Source organism: Myotis lucifugus, unplaced genomic scaffold (genome assembly GCF_000147115.1).
Source record: "Myotis lucifugus unplaced genomic scaffold, Myoluc2.0 scaffold_128, whole genome shotgun sequence".
In the NCBI taxonomy this organism is placed as follows: Eukaryota; Metazoa; Chordata; class Mammalia; order Chiroptera; family Vespertilionidae; genus Myotis; species Myotis lucifugus.
The window spans coordinates 373,886-389,208 of record NW_005871176.1 but is presented as its reverse complement, the minus strand read 5'-3'; the positions used below and the strand labels follow the sequence as shown (position 1 = coordinate 389,208).

Below are 15,323 nucleotides of genomic sequence, written 5' to 3'. Positions count from 1 at the left end.
TGACATGTGAAATAGGCCAGGAACGTGGACCGGGACCTAGAGGAGCCTGTGAGGCCTGCAGGGTTTTCTGGTTGAGGCTGCCTGGCAGGACCTGGTTCTCATGCCCGTCCATCACCAGCCACTGTAAAAGCTGATGACGTGCTAACTGCCAGGGAGGAGGTCTCAAATACATGAGGGGGCACTGAAGTTGAGGGATCTATGCCATGGGCACTAGGAGGGACTGGACTTCCCTTCAGTGCATAGAATTGGGGTAGGGGCTCTGAGGGACAGGAAATCAATCTTGGAAGAGAGAAGAGGTCATTTGGGTTCTTTATACAAATAAAGACATTTCCTAAGAACTTTAAATTTGAACATGGAATTCAGAGAGAAGCTCACACGGTCACAGCCTTTACATTCTTCCCCATGTTGTGGGTAATTCGCTCGTGCCGCTGGTGTGGCTGTGTCCTTGGCTGTGTGCCTTCCAGGTGGGCCCAGGTCTGGGTCAGTTTTGGATCTCACACAGTGCCTTGCTCAGTGCGTTTCATTTTGCTTTGTTTTAGGAAGACCGTCACAAACTTTTGATTACCTTGGAAAGCCATTTCCTGGAAGGTTATAAGGATAACTAGTGTTCGGGTGCATGGATTCGTGCACATTGAAAGGAAATTAATTAAAAGAAATATTTTAATATCACTACTCGCATCTTGTTATTGAAAAGAAAATAGGATTCTACCGAGTCTCCTATTTACCTACTTCAGGACTTCTGTGAGGATCAAATGAGATGAGGCACGGGAAAACACATCACAAACATTGGGTTAAACTGTAAAATGTTTGCACCTGGCTATAAAGCAAGTCAGGTTCCTGGGCTGGAGAAACTCCAAGGAGGCTAGTTGCTAGGGAGAGAAAGCCAGGCGTTGCTATGGGATGTCATTACCCAGCATCCACAGCAACCGTTTCCGGGCTGGGCTGGGCTGGGCTGTGGGCTGCCTTTTGCACCATGGGGTCTTGGCAGCGTTGGCTGCGATTTGGTGGGCTGTCGCTCCGGGTTGGTGGTGGGGCCTGTGTCCCACTTGGGTGAAACCAAGGGTTGGTTTGTGGGCACCAAGTCCGTGGTGCCGTTTATTTTCAAATGGCCACATCTTGGCAGCTCCTGCATTGAGTGTCTGCCTCCTGGTGGTCAGTGCATGTCATAGCTACTGGTCGGATGGACACTTAGCCTTTTATATACACTGAGTGGCCAGATTATTATGACCACCTGACGTTTGTAGGCAAATTAGCTATAATTTCGCGCTGAAGTTGCTAGAGGGCCAGACCATTATAAATAGGGAAGCAGGTTGTTTATCACGACAGTAGAAGTGATTTTTTTCTGAAGATATGGGTAAACTACTCGATTTAATAGCCTTTGAACACACACACACACACACACACACACACACACATACACTGAGTGGCCAGATTATTATGACCACCTAACGTTTGTAGGCAAATTAGCTGTACACTGCATCGAATGGGATATGGAAGCCGAAGGCCTGTTCGAACACCTTTGCTATCTGCAGTTACCAAGATAAAACGTCTCCAATTCGCACAGGAACACAAGGATTGGACAGTCGAGCATTGGAAAAAAGTCATGTGGTCCGATGAATCACGTTTCCAGTTGCGTCATGCAGATGGCAGAATGAGAATTTGGCGTAAACAGCATGAAAGCATGCACCCCACATGCATGAGTACAACCCTTCAAGCTGGTGGGGGCAGTGTTATGGTTTGGGGCATGTTTTCCTGGCATGAAATGGGCCCTTTAATTCGTGTGGAACAACGTCTGAATAGCACAACATAGCTACGTATCGTTGCTGATCAAGTTCATCCTATCATGTTGATGGCGTATCCCAATGGAGATGGCTTCTTCCAACAAGACAATGCGCCATGCTATGGTGCTTGTATTGTGCAGGAGTGGTTTCAAGAACATGAGGGAGACTTTACCTTGCTTAGGTGGCCCCCACAATCACCAGATCTCAATCCAATTGAGCATTTGTGGGACGAAGTTAAAAGAGCCATCAGGCAGCTGGTTCCACAACCATCAAATCTCACAGAACTGGACAGTGCTATTCATCAGGCATGGTGTCAGATTCCTCGCATCACCTTTCAACATCTCGTGGAGTCAATGCCAAGAAGAATCGCCGCAGTATTGAAGGGAAAAGGTGGCCCAACGAAGTACTGATGGGGTGGTCATAATAATCTGGCCACTCAGTGTGCGTGTGTGTGTGTGTGTGTGTGTGTGTGTGTATCTCCCACGTTCAAAGGCTGTTAAATCGCGTTGTTTACCCATATCTTCAGAAAAAAATCACTTCTACTGTCGTGGTAAACAACCTGCTTCCCTATTTATAATGGTCTGGCCCTCTAGCAACTTCAGCACGAAATTATAGCTAATTTGCCTACAAACGTCAGGTGGTCATAATAATCTGGCTACTTAGTGTATATAGACTAGAGGCCCTGTGCACTGGTGTGGTCCCTCAGCCTGGCCCTCTCGCAATCCGGGACCCCTCAGGAGATGTCGGAGAGCCAGTTTCGGCCCAATCCCCGCAGGCCAGGCCGAGAGACCCCACCCTCTAGTATGCATATAAGTTCTTTGGTTAATCTCTTCCCCCTCTCCCCGCTCCCTCCTTCCCTCTGAGATTCATCAGTCTGTTCCATGTTTCCATGCCTGTGTGTTGAGCGTCTGCCCCCTGGTGGTCATTGCATGTCATAGCTACTGGCTGGTCACTTAAGCTTTTATATATATAGATAAATAGAAATGTTTTTAATTTACAGTTTGCATTCAACACGATTATATATTAGTTTTAAATGCAGTATAACAGATGTACATTCACATAGGTGCCAAAGTGTTCCCTTTGATAATTCAGGTGCCCACCTGGCACCATAGGTAGTTATTACAAAATTGTTGACTCTCGTCCCTGTGCTTTACCATATGTCCCTGTGCCTGTTTTGGAACTACCGATTAGTACCTCTTAACTCCATCACCTTTTTTCACCCTGCTCCCAACGACCCTGCTGTTTGTTTCCATTGCGTCCAGTACTGGCCCGTCCTTAGCACATAGCACATTGGTATTTCATTTGCACCCCTCTCTTTCGTTTTAGACTTGAGCTCCTTGAGGATGAGGCACTCTGTTTAATCCCTCATACATTTAGGTGGGTTTCATCTGGAGCCACAACTTGGAGCTTTGCTTCCTAGTGAGCCAAAGTAGAGAAACAGACGTGCTTTTGGTACTGAATGACCCAGACAACCAAAGACACATCGCTGCTCCTGAGTGGAGCTGACTGCTTCCCCAAAAGGAAGAACCTCAGATTTTTCTTCGTCCATGCATGGTCATCTTCGCTGGATGACTCAGTGAAATTAAAACAACCTAATGAGACATCCATTTGGTGGAAGGAATTCCATGTGAAACATTGTGGCCTGCCAACCAGGATGATTTCTTTGCTGAGGAGGAAAAAGCCACTGCTTGTTTGGGGTATACCCCACATAACGTGGTGAATAGCGCTGGCCCCGTCCCCACTCAGACACACAGCACCCACAGCACCCACAGCGCCACTTGAAAGGAACAGCAGCATCCTTGGAATTTTGGAGGACTGTTGGGCTGTTCAGAGATTTGTGGTCTTGAGAGTTCGGGGAGAGCAAGTGGTGGAAGGAGCCAGGTCTCTGGTTTGTGACTCAGTGGCTGCCTGGCTCTGAGCCTCTGCTGCTGCTTCACAAGATCGTTAGCCTCCCCAGGTGGCTGTCAGGACCCCTGGAGTGGGGTGTACTAGGCTGGAGTCAGCCTGATCACCAGGAAGCCTCAGAAGTGGTGGTGAGGTTGCTTGTGACCTCAGACACTCGCTGACTCTAGAAACCTCCTTCCTCGTCTTAGGATCTGAGAAAACCCTCTTGTACTTCAGGGTATTTTGTGGGCTTTCAAAATCCAAAATGCTTCCTGAGTTGCAATCACCCATGTTTGGCCCAGCTTTATGATTCCTTGTTACGTTTCACAATGCTGTCCCTTTACTGCCAGCTGAACATACGTGATTTCCCTGGGTGTCACCTATGCTGTGACACATGGGGAGTATCCAGCGGTCTGTCCTCAGCCATGAGGGGCTCTCCAGGTCAGTGGCAAAGAGCAATTGCTGTATCCCTTCTTGTCAAAGATTTCCCTATCAGAAACTTACCTCTGTATTTCCATGGTGGTAGCCCACTCCCAGCTGTATGGGAGGCTTAACCGTGGTTTGCACACGTTTTATAAAGCCTGAAGCTGGGCCTACACCTGAGCTCCCAGGGATGAAATGGACCGATTTTTCCATTACCGGTGGTTTTTAGGAGAGAGGTTCACGCTGACCTAATCATGAAAACCCCCCTTTGCCAAGTACTTCTGTCTGCCACCCGTCAGTTGATGGCTCTTTCAGCTTAAATATTTTGTCTCTGGGTTACTTGCCAGGGCAACATACTAGAGGTGGGCCCCTGCTGAGTGGTTGAAGGCTCCAGCTCTGGTGGTTGTGTGGGTGTCATTGAATCTGGCACTAAGATACAGGGTGGAGATCCCCTCCTACCCATGAAATTACAGTGTCTTAGCCAAAAGACTGTTATAAATGAGCTGTTCTCATGTATTCTTACCTTCTTCCCTAAAAGATTTGAGGTGACATAAGAATGCAGCCAATGCAACAATACTTCCAACAACCTAGGCTGAGAAATCAGGCCGGGGCAGTCCCGGAAGAGGGTCTCGGCTCTGTCCCCGCTCTCAAGGAAAGGCTGTCACTGGGCTTCAGGTAGCACCACAAGGAGCGTGAGGACAGGCCCAGCCCGATAGGCCCCAGAAGCGTGGTTGTCCACAGTCTTATGGTGCAGAGCTTGAATCTCCCTCCAACTTGGGGGACCAGTGGTCAGGGTGCTGCAGCGCCATCCCAGGACTCTCCCTCTCCCCCAGCAGTCCCATCTCTAGGAGAGACACTGGAGAACATTTGGGGAGCTGGCTTCCCACTGGACAGCCATGGACTTCAAAAGATCAGACTTCAACCTGAGTGACCCTGCTTTTCCACAATTCAACATGATTCCACTAACACTTAGGAGGCCCCACCTACGCAGCCACAAGCTCCCCCGCCCTGAGGAAAGACACCATCTCGGATCTGTATGGAGCTGTAAGAGCTCAGACAGGGAATTGCCTCCTTTCAGGCGGCTTTGGGAACGAGCATGGGAGGCAGACCTTGAAGGACACTGAGGGTCATTAGGTGGCATTGGGGGAAGGACCATGTCCCTGGTGGAGAAAGTGGCCGTGGAGTGGAGAGTCCAGACTGTTGGGTGAAAGGGCAGGGATGAGACCTTTAGACTGCAGTGAGGACCCTGAGCCCAGTCGGTGAGCTTCCCTGTCTGCTGTCCTCAGGATTGCCTGCCCCGGATATGATGGCTTCTAATACCAGCTCGGTGGCTCTGCAATTCTCAGCACTGAGTCCAAGATAGTGTATCTGGTGAATGTGCTGCCTCTGGCTTCTGAAGTTGCTTGTGTATTGTGCTCTATCCCTCAGGGACAATCCTTAATTAAGAGTAGCAGGTGGCTTAGAGAGACCCTGACTTCTCTCTGCAGACACAGGTGATGAGCTGTGCTCCTGGCCAGGGAATGGTTAATTCAATTAGGCTCCCAGCCCTGGTTCATCCCTTCAAGGAAGTATAAGGTTACATGTGGACAACAGGAGCCTTGTGTGTGCCTGTGGTTGACTCACATGCAGTGATTTTAATTTCTCCTTTCAATTTGTCCTTTTTGTTCTGCCCCTTCCTTTAGAAAACCTCTGGCCTCTTACTCCAGGCTATGAGCTTCCAAAGGGCAGAGCTTTTGAGTCTTGAGTCTGAATGCCTGAAACCCAGGAAGTTTGCCTTTGTTTATTATTTATCTCTGGGGTGGTTTGGGGCACCTGCCTAAGAAAAGAAAGAGGGGGGCTTATTGTTTCTTGAAAGCTCTTTGTTATTAATGGCATGTGAAAATTGGTTTCTAAGTAGAAGAAAACATTTGTTGGTCAAAAACGATTTCCTGATGTCAGCCCTGTTGGCCAGCTTCCTTTATGCTAGACCTGCAGTGAGAACCAGCGCTCAGCCTGCTGGTGTAGGTCAGGTGCCAGTGTCTCGAATCTGAGGTGCGCAGCTCATGTGTTTTAATGTTTCTGAAATTGGGAAGTTGCTCCTTACACTTCACGTGCACATTAGTGGTGTTCTCATTAGTGGAACATCTTGCAGTTTACAGTCTTCAAATGAAGACTACAGTCTGCGCTTAAAGAATGTCATTCTGAGTCGGCTGATAGCTTAATTAGAATACAGGCTGGGTCTCATATATTATGACACCCCTGACATGTACAGCCGTAATAAAGATTGTACATTTTCTCCTGTTAAAAAATGGGGCAGGACTAGATCTGAAATAGGGCACCCCTGGTGTGAGCTGTTGAGGGTGGAAGCCTGAGAGGCCTTCAGTCCAGCCCGTCACAGTGCCCGCTTCTCACCAGGCTCTGTGCTGGGTGGTGGGCGCAGGGTCCCTGCCTGCAGCCCCTTCCTGGTGCCAGCTCCTGGTGTCTGCTCTGGCCTGGCACCTGAAGGAGAGGCCTTGGCCCACTCAGACCCGGAGTTCTCCCCCATTGGCTTCTCACCCCTTTCCTCTGAGCCTAACTGAATGGTGGGAGCTTTGTTGACCTGGTGACTCCGGCTTTGGCAGGGCTGGGCCAGAGTTCTGAATTTAGATTCCAGTCCCACTCCACCCCTCGGTAGCTCCATTGGCCCACCAGGTGCTAGGGTCGTGCACCGGCCTTGCCTCAGAATGAGGTGCTCAGTAACATCAGCTGGTGTGGCTTTTATCCTGTGGTGACAAGTCCTGATGCCTCTTGGGGGCACTCCTTGTTTCCTGTCTTTGGTGACTGGAACGCACTTTGTGAGAGCAGGGTCGCATGTGTCTATCTTGTCTGCTGCCGAATCCGCTGAACACATGCCCGAGGCGGGCACTCAGCATTTATTGGGTGGAATTCCTTTCTCTTTGAGGCGGTGTTGTAGCCCCCAGTTCTGAGCTTTGGGAAGTTTACACTCAGTCAGGAAGTGGCAGGCCAAGGATTTGAACACATGTTTGATTTCCAGGCTGGTGTTTTCCAGAACACCACACTGTAGATTGTTTCTGACACTAGTGCGTGTGTTGCTGAAAACACTATTTTCTTTTTTTAATTTAAAAATGAAATAAGGCAGAAGTTCGGGGCCTTGGAAAAAATAAAAGGAACAGATTGTAAGCAGAGACCTCTGCTGGCCACAGGGAGGGAGCTCCAGTACCTGATGCTTTGCTGCCTCCAGGGAGTGGGCTGTTGTGACTGGGGGAGTGCGGCCAGGACTGCCCAGCCATGATTTCACTAACATTACTCATCTGAGTGTGCGACCCAGTGAACAGGGTCTGGTTTTGATTCTTATCTCTCTGGTGGCGGGCTCTCAGCCAGCAGGCAGATCAAAAGATGGAATGTGTTCATTTGGCCATTTTTTAAAAAACCGAGTTACAAGGGTGCCCTTCTTAAAGACAGGGCGCCGTGGATTAGATTATCCGTGGAGTTGGACTGGTCTGGCTTGTGTGCTTTTTTAAGGGTTCGTCTCAAGTTTCTTTTTCTGGTTGAACAATTTTTTTCAACATTAATAACTAATGGAGAAGGGAAGAGGCAAAGTAGAACCATATGGCGGCACAAACACAAACCTCACTTGTGGCCGGAAGCGTCTGATTTGTATCTCTTTTCATGTGATCAGCTGTTGGGTTAGATAGTAGAAAAGTATTCCGTTTTGGAGCAATAGCAAGATGTGATTTTTTTTTTAACCTAGCTTTATTGTCTCACATGTCCTTTCTCAGACATGGCTAGTAGCTCTGTGACTGGAGGGCCAGTTATTTCTCTAAGGTCCTGTTTCCCCCTCCTTTAAAATAGGAATGGAAACCGGGTCTACATATAGGACTGTTTTGAGGATTGCAGGAGGGATGGAGGTAGAGTTTATAGTGCCACAGTGCCTGGCATGCACTGCCCGTTGTGGGCTATGACATCCTCCTCATCTTTTCCTCATTATTATTGAGGTGTCACTGAGGCCGTTGCTAATTGCATCCTAACCTCTTCTTGCTTCTGAGATTTTTCTCTTTCTACCCAAGCTCACTTTCTTTCCCTTTCCCTCGGTCTTTTCCGTGGCCCCCTGGGCACCAGTGAGCCAGAAGAGTATCAGTGAGGAAGGGCGTGGTGGCTCCTGCTCCCTGGGATGTTGTGGCTGTGGAGAAATGGATGGAGCCCTGAACCCCCCCACCAGACCCGAGGGCAGAGACGCTGTCCTGGCCAGTGCAGCGTTGTTTATCATTCCATGTCATTTGGAATTAAGTTTAAATCCCCCCAACAAGCTGGATTGGTCTGACACCTTTGGTGTTACCTGAACGCTCCTTACAAAGGTTGTTAAGCAGTTCAGATGAGCAGTTTGGACAGAAACCGTTCACTCTGGGGCATTGGCACCGGCCACAGGTCCTCGCTAGAGGCCCTCCTTGGCTTCAGAGGCAGCTGAGCCCATGATACACGCACCCCAGAGTGAACTCTCGGCTTTGTTTGGACTTGTCCTTTCTTTTAAATTGCTGTGCAAACTCATGATCCGTGAGACTTAATGTGATTTCTTCCACTGTTCTAAGCATTTGCCATGACCAGGAGGCGGGGGTAGGGTTGGGGATGAGTGTAGGAGAGGGTCATTCAGTAACTGACTAGATTACAGAGGTAAACTGCCTTTTGTCTGGGTTTATAATGAGACCTCGGATCACAAGACTAATAATACTCACTTCTTCAGAAGTCTGCAGATATACTGGAGCACTCGTGTGCGTGTCACTGGGCTGGTGCTAGGGGACCGGTCTCTGCTCTGTAGTGAATGTTAAATAGTGAGGACGGAGTAGAATGATAGATAATGACAATATTAGAACTTCCATCCTTTGGCATTTGGGATTCAGTTGACATCAGTGTTACTGCAGGAATTCCAAAGAATGTGACATCTTGATAAAGAAATTAGAGTTTGGGCTGGGCCCTAACGGATGGTAGGATTTGAAAGAGGAGGGGGGTAAGAGTGCCAGATTTATGTAACATTTGAGACAAACTCACACTAAATGTTATTCATCATTTATCTGAAACTAAAATTTAATTGGCCAATCCATTATTTTATCCTAAATGGAGAAGATTTGTAGTGGAAGAACATATCTGCAAGTGAGTGTTCAGGGAGCAGTGAGTAGGCAGTGTGGTGGTTTGAGAGGGTTCAGGCAGAAGTGGAGGAGTGAGGTGGGAGGATGGGTGAGATGGGAGGAGGAGTGGTGAGGAGGGAGGGTGGGTGAGGTGGGGTGGGAGTAAGGTTTTGGTGCCAGGTCATGACTAATGCACCCTGGGCAGCTGCTCGGTGCACAAGTCTGTAAGCACACTGTGTAGTCCATACTTTGTATTCCACATGATGACGGTAAGATTATTCCTCCAGAGCATTTTATCTTGGAGCAAAGAAACAGGACTGATGGAGGGAAAGAGAATACAAAAATATTCCACCTTCAGAGTTTATCCAAAAGGCGAGAATTGTATAAAGAATCAATCAGCCTTATATCCCAGGTGCTTTGCACGGCAGGGCAAATCATACGCCATTCTTGAGTTCTACGTGTTTTTCTGTGCACTGCCCTTTTTTATTATTTTTTTTTTTAGCGACACTTCAGATGTATGTTTTTCTGAAGCTGATCAGTACCTGGCCATGAACTTTGACAGATCTTCGAGGGTGGCTGAACCTAGGACCTCAGACAATATCTCAGGGGCTCCCCAGTGCTCAGAAGCTCGGGCAGGTGCTCCCCTGATGCCCGCTGCAGCCTAGGACCCTCACCCCATCCCAGCTTCCCTGGCAGAGAGAAGGGAAGCATGCACCTTCCCGTAGCCCCTGGAGAGGATTCCCAGGAGAGCTCCTTCCCTGAATAAGCCCAGGCTGTTTAGGCTGCGGCCCTCTGCTGGCCCATGGCCGGTGGAGGGGGATCACCCTTGCTCAAACTACATGGAATGAGGAGCTGTGTGCCGAGAAAAGGAAAGGCAGGCTGAGCAGGTGACAAGAGTGGCTATTGATAACAGCTGCTATCACAAAGCAACTCCTTGCACTGTTGCCTTAGTCTGCTTTGTCTGTGCTTTGAAGGGCATGAGTTACAAAGTGGGAGGATCCCTTCCGTCCTTTATACCGATCTGATCTACTTGGACACGTGGGGCACACTGGATCCCATTTTCTAGATCAAGGGCTGCTGCTCCTCCCCCACCTTTCCTCTCCCCTCCCCTCCCCTCCCCCGACACACACACACACACACACACACACACACACACACACACACACGCAAGAAACATAAAAAAAAGGGGAGGGGAGTAGGTAATTCATTGGGTTGTCAACCTTTAAAACAAAAACAAAATAAATCTATGGTTTCATAAAATTAAGAACATCTTAAAATAAAGGGCGAGGGGGTTCTTCTGAAAAAGGTTGACTGCATTTAACCATGTGAAGAAATTAATGTCATCTAGATTAGTCTTTTCCTGAAGTGTTTTCACGGATGCAGGCCTGGTGTGGCTCACCTACTGATCTTATTGTGTGGCCCGTCAGCAGCGGAGCACAGGCTGGAACCCAGGTCTCCTGCTCGCAGGTTGGCCCTCCAGGTCATATATTAATAAAATGTCAGGATTTAAATTAAAACTCCAGTTCTTTTTATCTAGAGCGTTTGTATGACATCTCGGTTCTTATATGTGAACCACAAGTGAAATTGGTCATTGGTGTCATCAAAATTTAGTTCTTTACAGTAAACTTTTTTCTTAAAGCCGATTGGTGTTTGGGAGGCTCCATGTTGTAAAACTTCCCCCTCCCTCCCAGATATATTGAGCGCTTGCTGTGTGTAAAGCACTGCCAAAGGCACTGGGGATGGAACCACTAACAAGACTGAAGTCCCTGCCCCAGTACATTCTAGCGAGGGAGACAGACAGCAAATTGAGAAAAAATGTAATTCAATTCGTGTAAGTGCCAGGAAGGAATTTTTCAAATAATTTTGATCTGTGGATTAACTTCTTGGATAGGAATGAAGTCACACCCATTTCATACCAAACCCCATTATCTTATAAGCTTTCCTGTGTTGGGAGACTTAGCTGCAAGCAGCATGACTGGTTGGAAAGGTGAAGCAGGTGGCTCCAGGTAGAACTGGGGTTAAGAAAAACGAGGTTCTCAGGGGCCCATTTTTATCCAGCACCTGAAACAGTGTGGAAAATTCAAGTGTAATCTAGGCTGGTGTGGCCTAAGCCTAACAGACAGCAGACGGCATTGAGGACAACAGAGGGAGTAGGGGTATAAATTGTCAGCTACTAGTGTGCACGCTTTCCCCTACCCTGCACTGAATGCCGATTCGCGCAGGTCCCCCCAAATCACAGTAGGTTGGTTTCTATTGTCCCCACTTTACAGGTGAGAAAATCCAGTCTTAGCAGAGAAGTAAAACGACTTACCCAAGTCCATCAGGCCAGTAAGCAGTGGACTGAGGAAGTCTGACTACAGAGCCTGTTTGCTTAGTCTTCAGCATAACCCAGGATACATTGGGCCAATAGTATCAGGGCCCCAACCAGTTAAAATGGGTTCTAGACAAAAGTCAGGGCCCAACAGATAAGCCAAGGCAGCAGCCAACAGAATAAATAGAGACACTTCGGGAGAGGCAGGCCCGTGGGTGCCCAGGGTTGTTTCAGTGGGCCAACAACAGGAAGCCAGACCAGTTCCAGACCCCAGCTGCTTTGGGTGGAAGTTGTTAAAATCTCCCTTGCCTTGGCCAGGACTTTCTTCCGGGCTCTGAGGCCACCCAGAGCTGAGCGGGGTGAGGTGGGAGGGGGTTGTTTGCCACCAGAGTGTGCCTTGATGTGCACGGTCTTTCCTCTTAGCTGTCTGTAAACCAGAGTTTCGGTCAGAAGCGGGGATTTCTGTCTCTGCCCCTTGCTTCTTGTATGGGCATTGGGCACCTTACTGCCTCTGGGCCCCCAGTTCTCAAACCTATAAAATGGGGATAACACTTAACAACTTCACAGGGTGAGGGGGAGCTGAAAGCAGACAGTATGCCATCTGTGAGAGCCTAGCCTGCGTGTGAGACACGGTAGACACTTGGAAATGGTCGTGGGGTTGCTATGATCAACACCAAAACTAACTTTGAAAATAGCCCCATTTGAGGGAGGGGGATCGTTTTTGTTTTTCTCTGTGTTTGTTTGGTGGAGAGGGGTTCACAGGCAGGTGGTACATGGAGAAGGGATTCTGAAAATAAGCGGGTTGTATCCAGTGGTTAATGGTCTGCGTACCTCTTGGTTGCTAGATGACAGGCTGCTCTGTGGAGAAGAAACGCGCCATTTCACTGAGGCCAGAACTGATGTGAGCTAGAAGGCAGGGCACTGTCTTCTAGTTGTGCCAGACAGGGCCTTCCAGGCTGAGTTCTGCAGCACCGGGCTCAGCAGAGGTGCCCTGAGAAGCCCATGAGGCTGGGCGTCGGGGGTGGTGGCGGTCTCTGTCCCCATCGCTCTGGAGGTGGAAGGGTCTCCAGGAGAACACAGGAACTGCTGTAGCTGTCGGCCCCTCTGCCGAGCCGCTGTTCTGGGTGTCCTGGCCACATGATTTAACTTTTCCATTTGGAAGGGTTATTGGTGCAGTTGGCAGCCACTTGCCTGGTAAATGATATGGTGGGGCCTCCATAAACCCAGACCCATGAAACGAATGCAGTCGGCACATTGAGAATACAGCGTGGAAGTGACTCAAGCCTGAAGGAATCCACTTCTGAAAGTGCTGCCATCCCTTCCTGGAATATTTTGGTGGAAATTGATGTTTGGGTTGGGAAGAAGAGGCCAGTGGCCTGGTGACTAGCAGGACCATGGCGTCACATTTAGCAGCATTTGCCCCAAGACCTCGGGCCCTCCTTCTCATTGAGGTGGTCCCAGGCCGGTCACCCTGGTATAATAAGCCGTCTAGGGCTCCGGGCTGTGGGGAGCTGGTGCGACCCTGTCTTTGCAGCAGGTAAGGTTGACTCTACAAGTCAGCCTGGTAATGCTTGGCCAGGGGCCTGGAAAGTATTGGAAACTGCTCCCAGCATGGGAGCCTGTGGGAGTTGGCCGCCATGGACGGGTTGCTCTTCTCAGAGTTCTGTGGATTCCTGTGTATTTAACATGTTTACCTTCTTCTCGGACTTCAGCTTGTACTTTGCCCACCGGAGACCAATACGAGCATATACATACTTAACTGTACTAGACCACCCTGGCGACCAGGTAATTAAAGCACGCAGATTTGGAAGGAAGGCTGTATTGGAAATCACGCTCCACTGTAATTCAAGAACAGGTTTCTTTATAGGGGGACACAGTTGGTGTCAGACACATGTGGAAAAGAAAAGAACAGGCCCATAATTCTGGCAGGATACCAAGGGCCAGATGTTAAATATGCTGACCGTGATCTGGCTGTAGTTGCCGTTAGCCAGCCTGGATCTGATGTGTTATTTTAACCCCTGTTTCTGCCTTTTCCTTTCTCTCTGCCAGGTTCCCAGTCTATGTGAAGATCTCCTGTCTTCTGTTGACCAGCCACTGAAAATCGCCAGAGACAAAGTGGTGGGAAAGGATTACCTTTTGTGCGACTACAACAGAGACGGGGACTCCTATAGGTGAGCTCCTGCCCTTAGAGTGCAGCAGGCATGCCAGGCCGCACCCTGGGCAGTCAGTGCCACATGGCAGCACCTGGACTACTGGACTTTGACAGGCAACAGTCTACCAACCTTCTTTACATTTGTCCTTCTGTCAGTCCTTCCTCCCTCTCTTCCTCCTTTCTTCTCTTTCTCCCTGCAATCAACCAGATGTTGTGGAGTACCTTCAGTCAGTGTCAGAGATGCAGCATGAACAAAAGGCCTCTGCCATGGTGGAGCTTACAGTCTAATGGGAAAGGGATGTGAGCAGTTTCATTATAATTCAGTCCTGCAACAGGCAAGATACAAGATGTGGACATGATGGGGATCTGAACACAGGGAGGGCCTGTGTGCTTAAGGGACATTTGAATGTAGCTTTGTCAAACAAATATACAACTCTCCTTTCTCTTTTTCCATCACCATGCTGAGGGCAATAAATAACTAAAGTGACATAAGCCCCTACTCTGGGTGATCACTGGTCTAGAACCAGAGATGTATCCAGCAGCTGATTATTGTATGATAAGATTCATGCAGTCACTGCCAAGCTTATTCAGGGTTTGAGGGTAGCATAGAAGAAACCATGGTTGAGTCCAGGAGGACTTCCCGAAGGAGGTGATGTTTGAGCTAGGTTTTTCATAGTTTATTTATCTTATTTTTATTGATTTCAGAGAGGAAGGGAGAGGGAGAGGTAGATAGAAACATCAGTGATGAGAGAGAATCATTGATTGGCTGCTTCCTGAACACCCCACACTGGGGATCGAGCTTGCAATCCAGGCATGTGTCCTTGGCCGGAATCGAACCTGGGACCCTTCAATCCGCAGGCCAATGCTCTATCCACTGAGCCAAACCAGCTTGAGCTAGGTTTTTAAGGGTGTCTTGGGTCCCTTTTTGAGCTTCAAATGGAAGTTAGGTAGAGAATGTATTTTGGCCTAATCCAAGCCAGACCAGAGACTAGAGTTGAAAGGGTGAACAGTAGTCTACTTGTAAAAGTCGAGCCAGCAGAGTTTGCAAGTGGATGGAGTATGAAGGGCAGTTGCAGGGCTTTGGGCCTGAGCAGTTGGAAGGTGGGGTCACTGTTTATTGAGGTGGAGAAGACTCTGGGAATTGCTGGTTTGGGGGCATTTTAAGCTCCAGATGCCCATTAGATGAATGTGGAGATGTCCAGTAGACTGTTGATAGCCTAGCCGCCTGGGTGGAGAGGGAGATGCAGGTGGGAGTCCCCAGCATAGAGTGGTGAAGCATCAGTTGTGAGCATAGGCCCAGGTCCAGTCCTCGCTGGGAACCTCCTAGGAAAGGGAGGACCAGCCCTTAGAGAGGAAGACCCTTGAAATCCTAAGGACAAGCAGCCTCACCAGGCAGGGTTCAGAGGAGGCTTCCTGGAAGAGGTGAACCTTGAACTGAGTCATACTTAATCAAGATCATTATGTTTCTTTTTTCCACCTGAAAACTCCAGCTTGCTGTGTGAGGCAGCTATTCCCCAGCAGCCTGTGGAAGGCTGGGATCATTTCCACGTCCATGCCAAGGCCAGCATACCCGGGGGGCTTGGTGCCTGCCTTCCCTCCAGGTCGTCCTGCCAGCTCCAACCTTCGTTCCTCAGGCATTGCAGAGGGGCCCAGGGACTTCAGCTGAAGAGGAG

The 15,323-nt window shown here is 49.0% G+C and overlaps 1 protein-coding gene across 1 annotated transcript in view; it reads left to right on the top strand.

Annotated features, from left to right (window-relative positions):
* The window catches only part of CAPZB (capping actin protein of muscle Z-line beta subunit), a 73,904-nt gene that overhangs the window by 21,980 nt on the left and 36,601 nt on the right, over positions 1-15,323 (top strand). Inside the window, exon 3 of the mRNA XM_023758386.1 lies at positions 13,548-13,669. Within this exon, the coding sequence (XP_023614154.1) occupies positions 13,548-13,669 (122 nt within the window). The remainder of the gene's footprint in view (positions 1-13,547; positions 13,670-15,323) is intronic.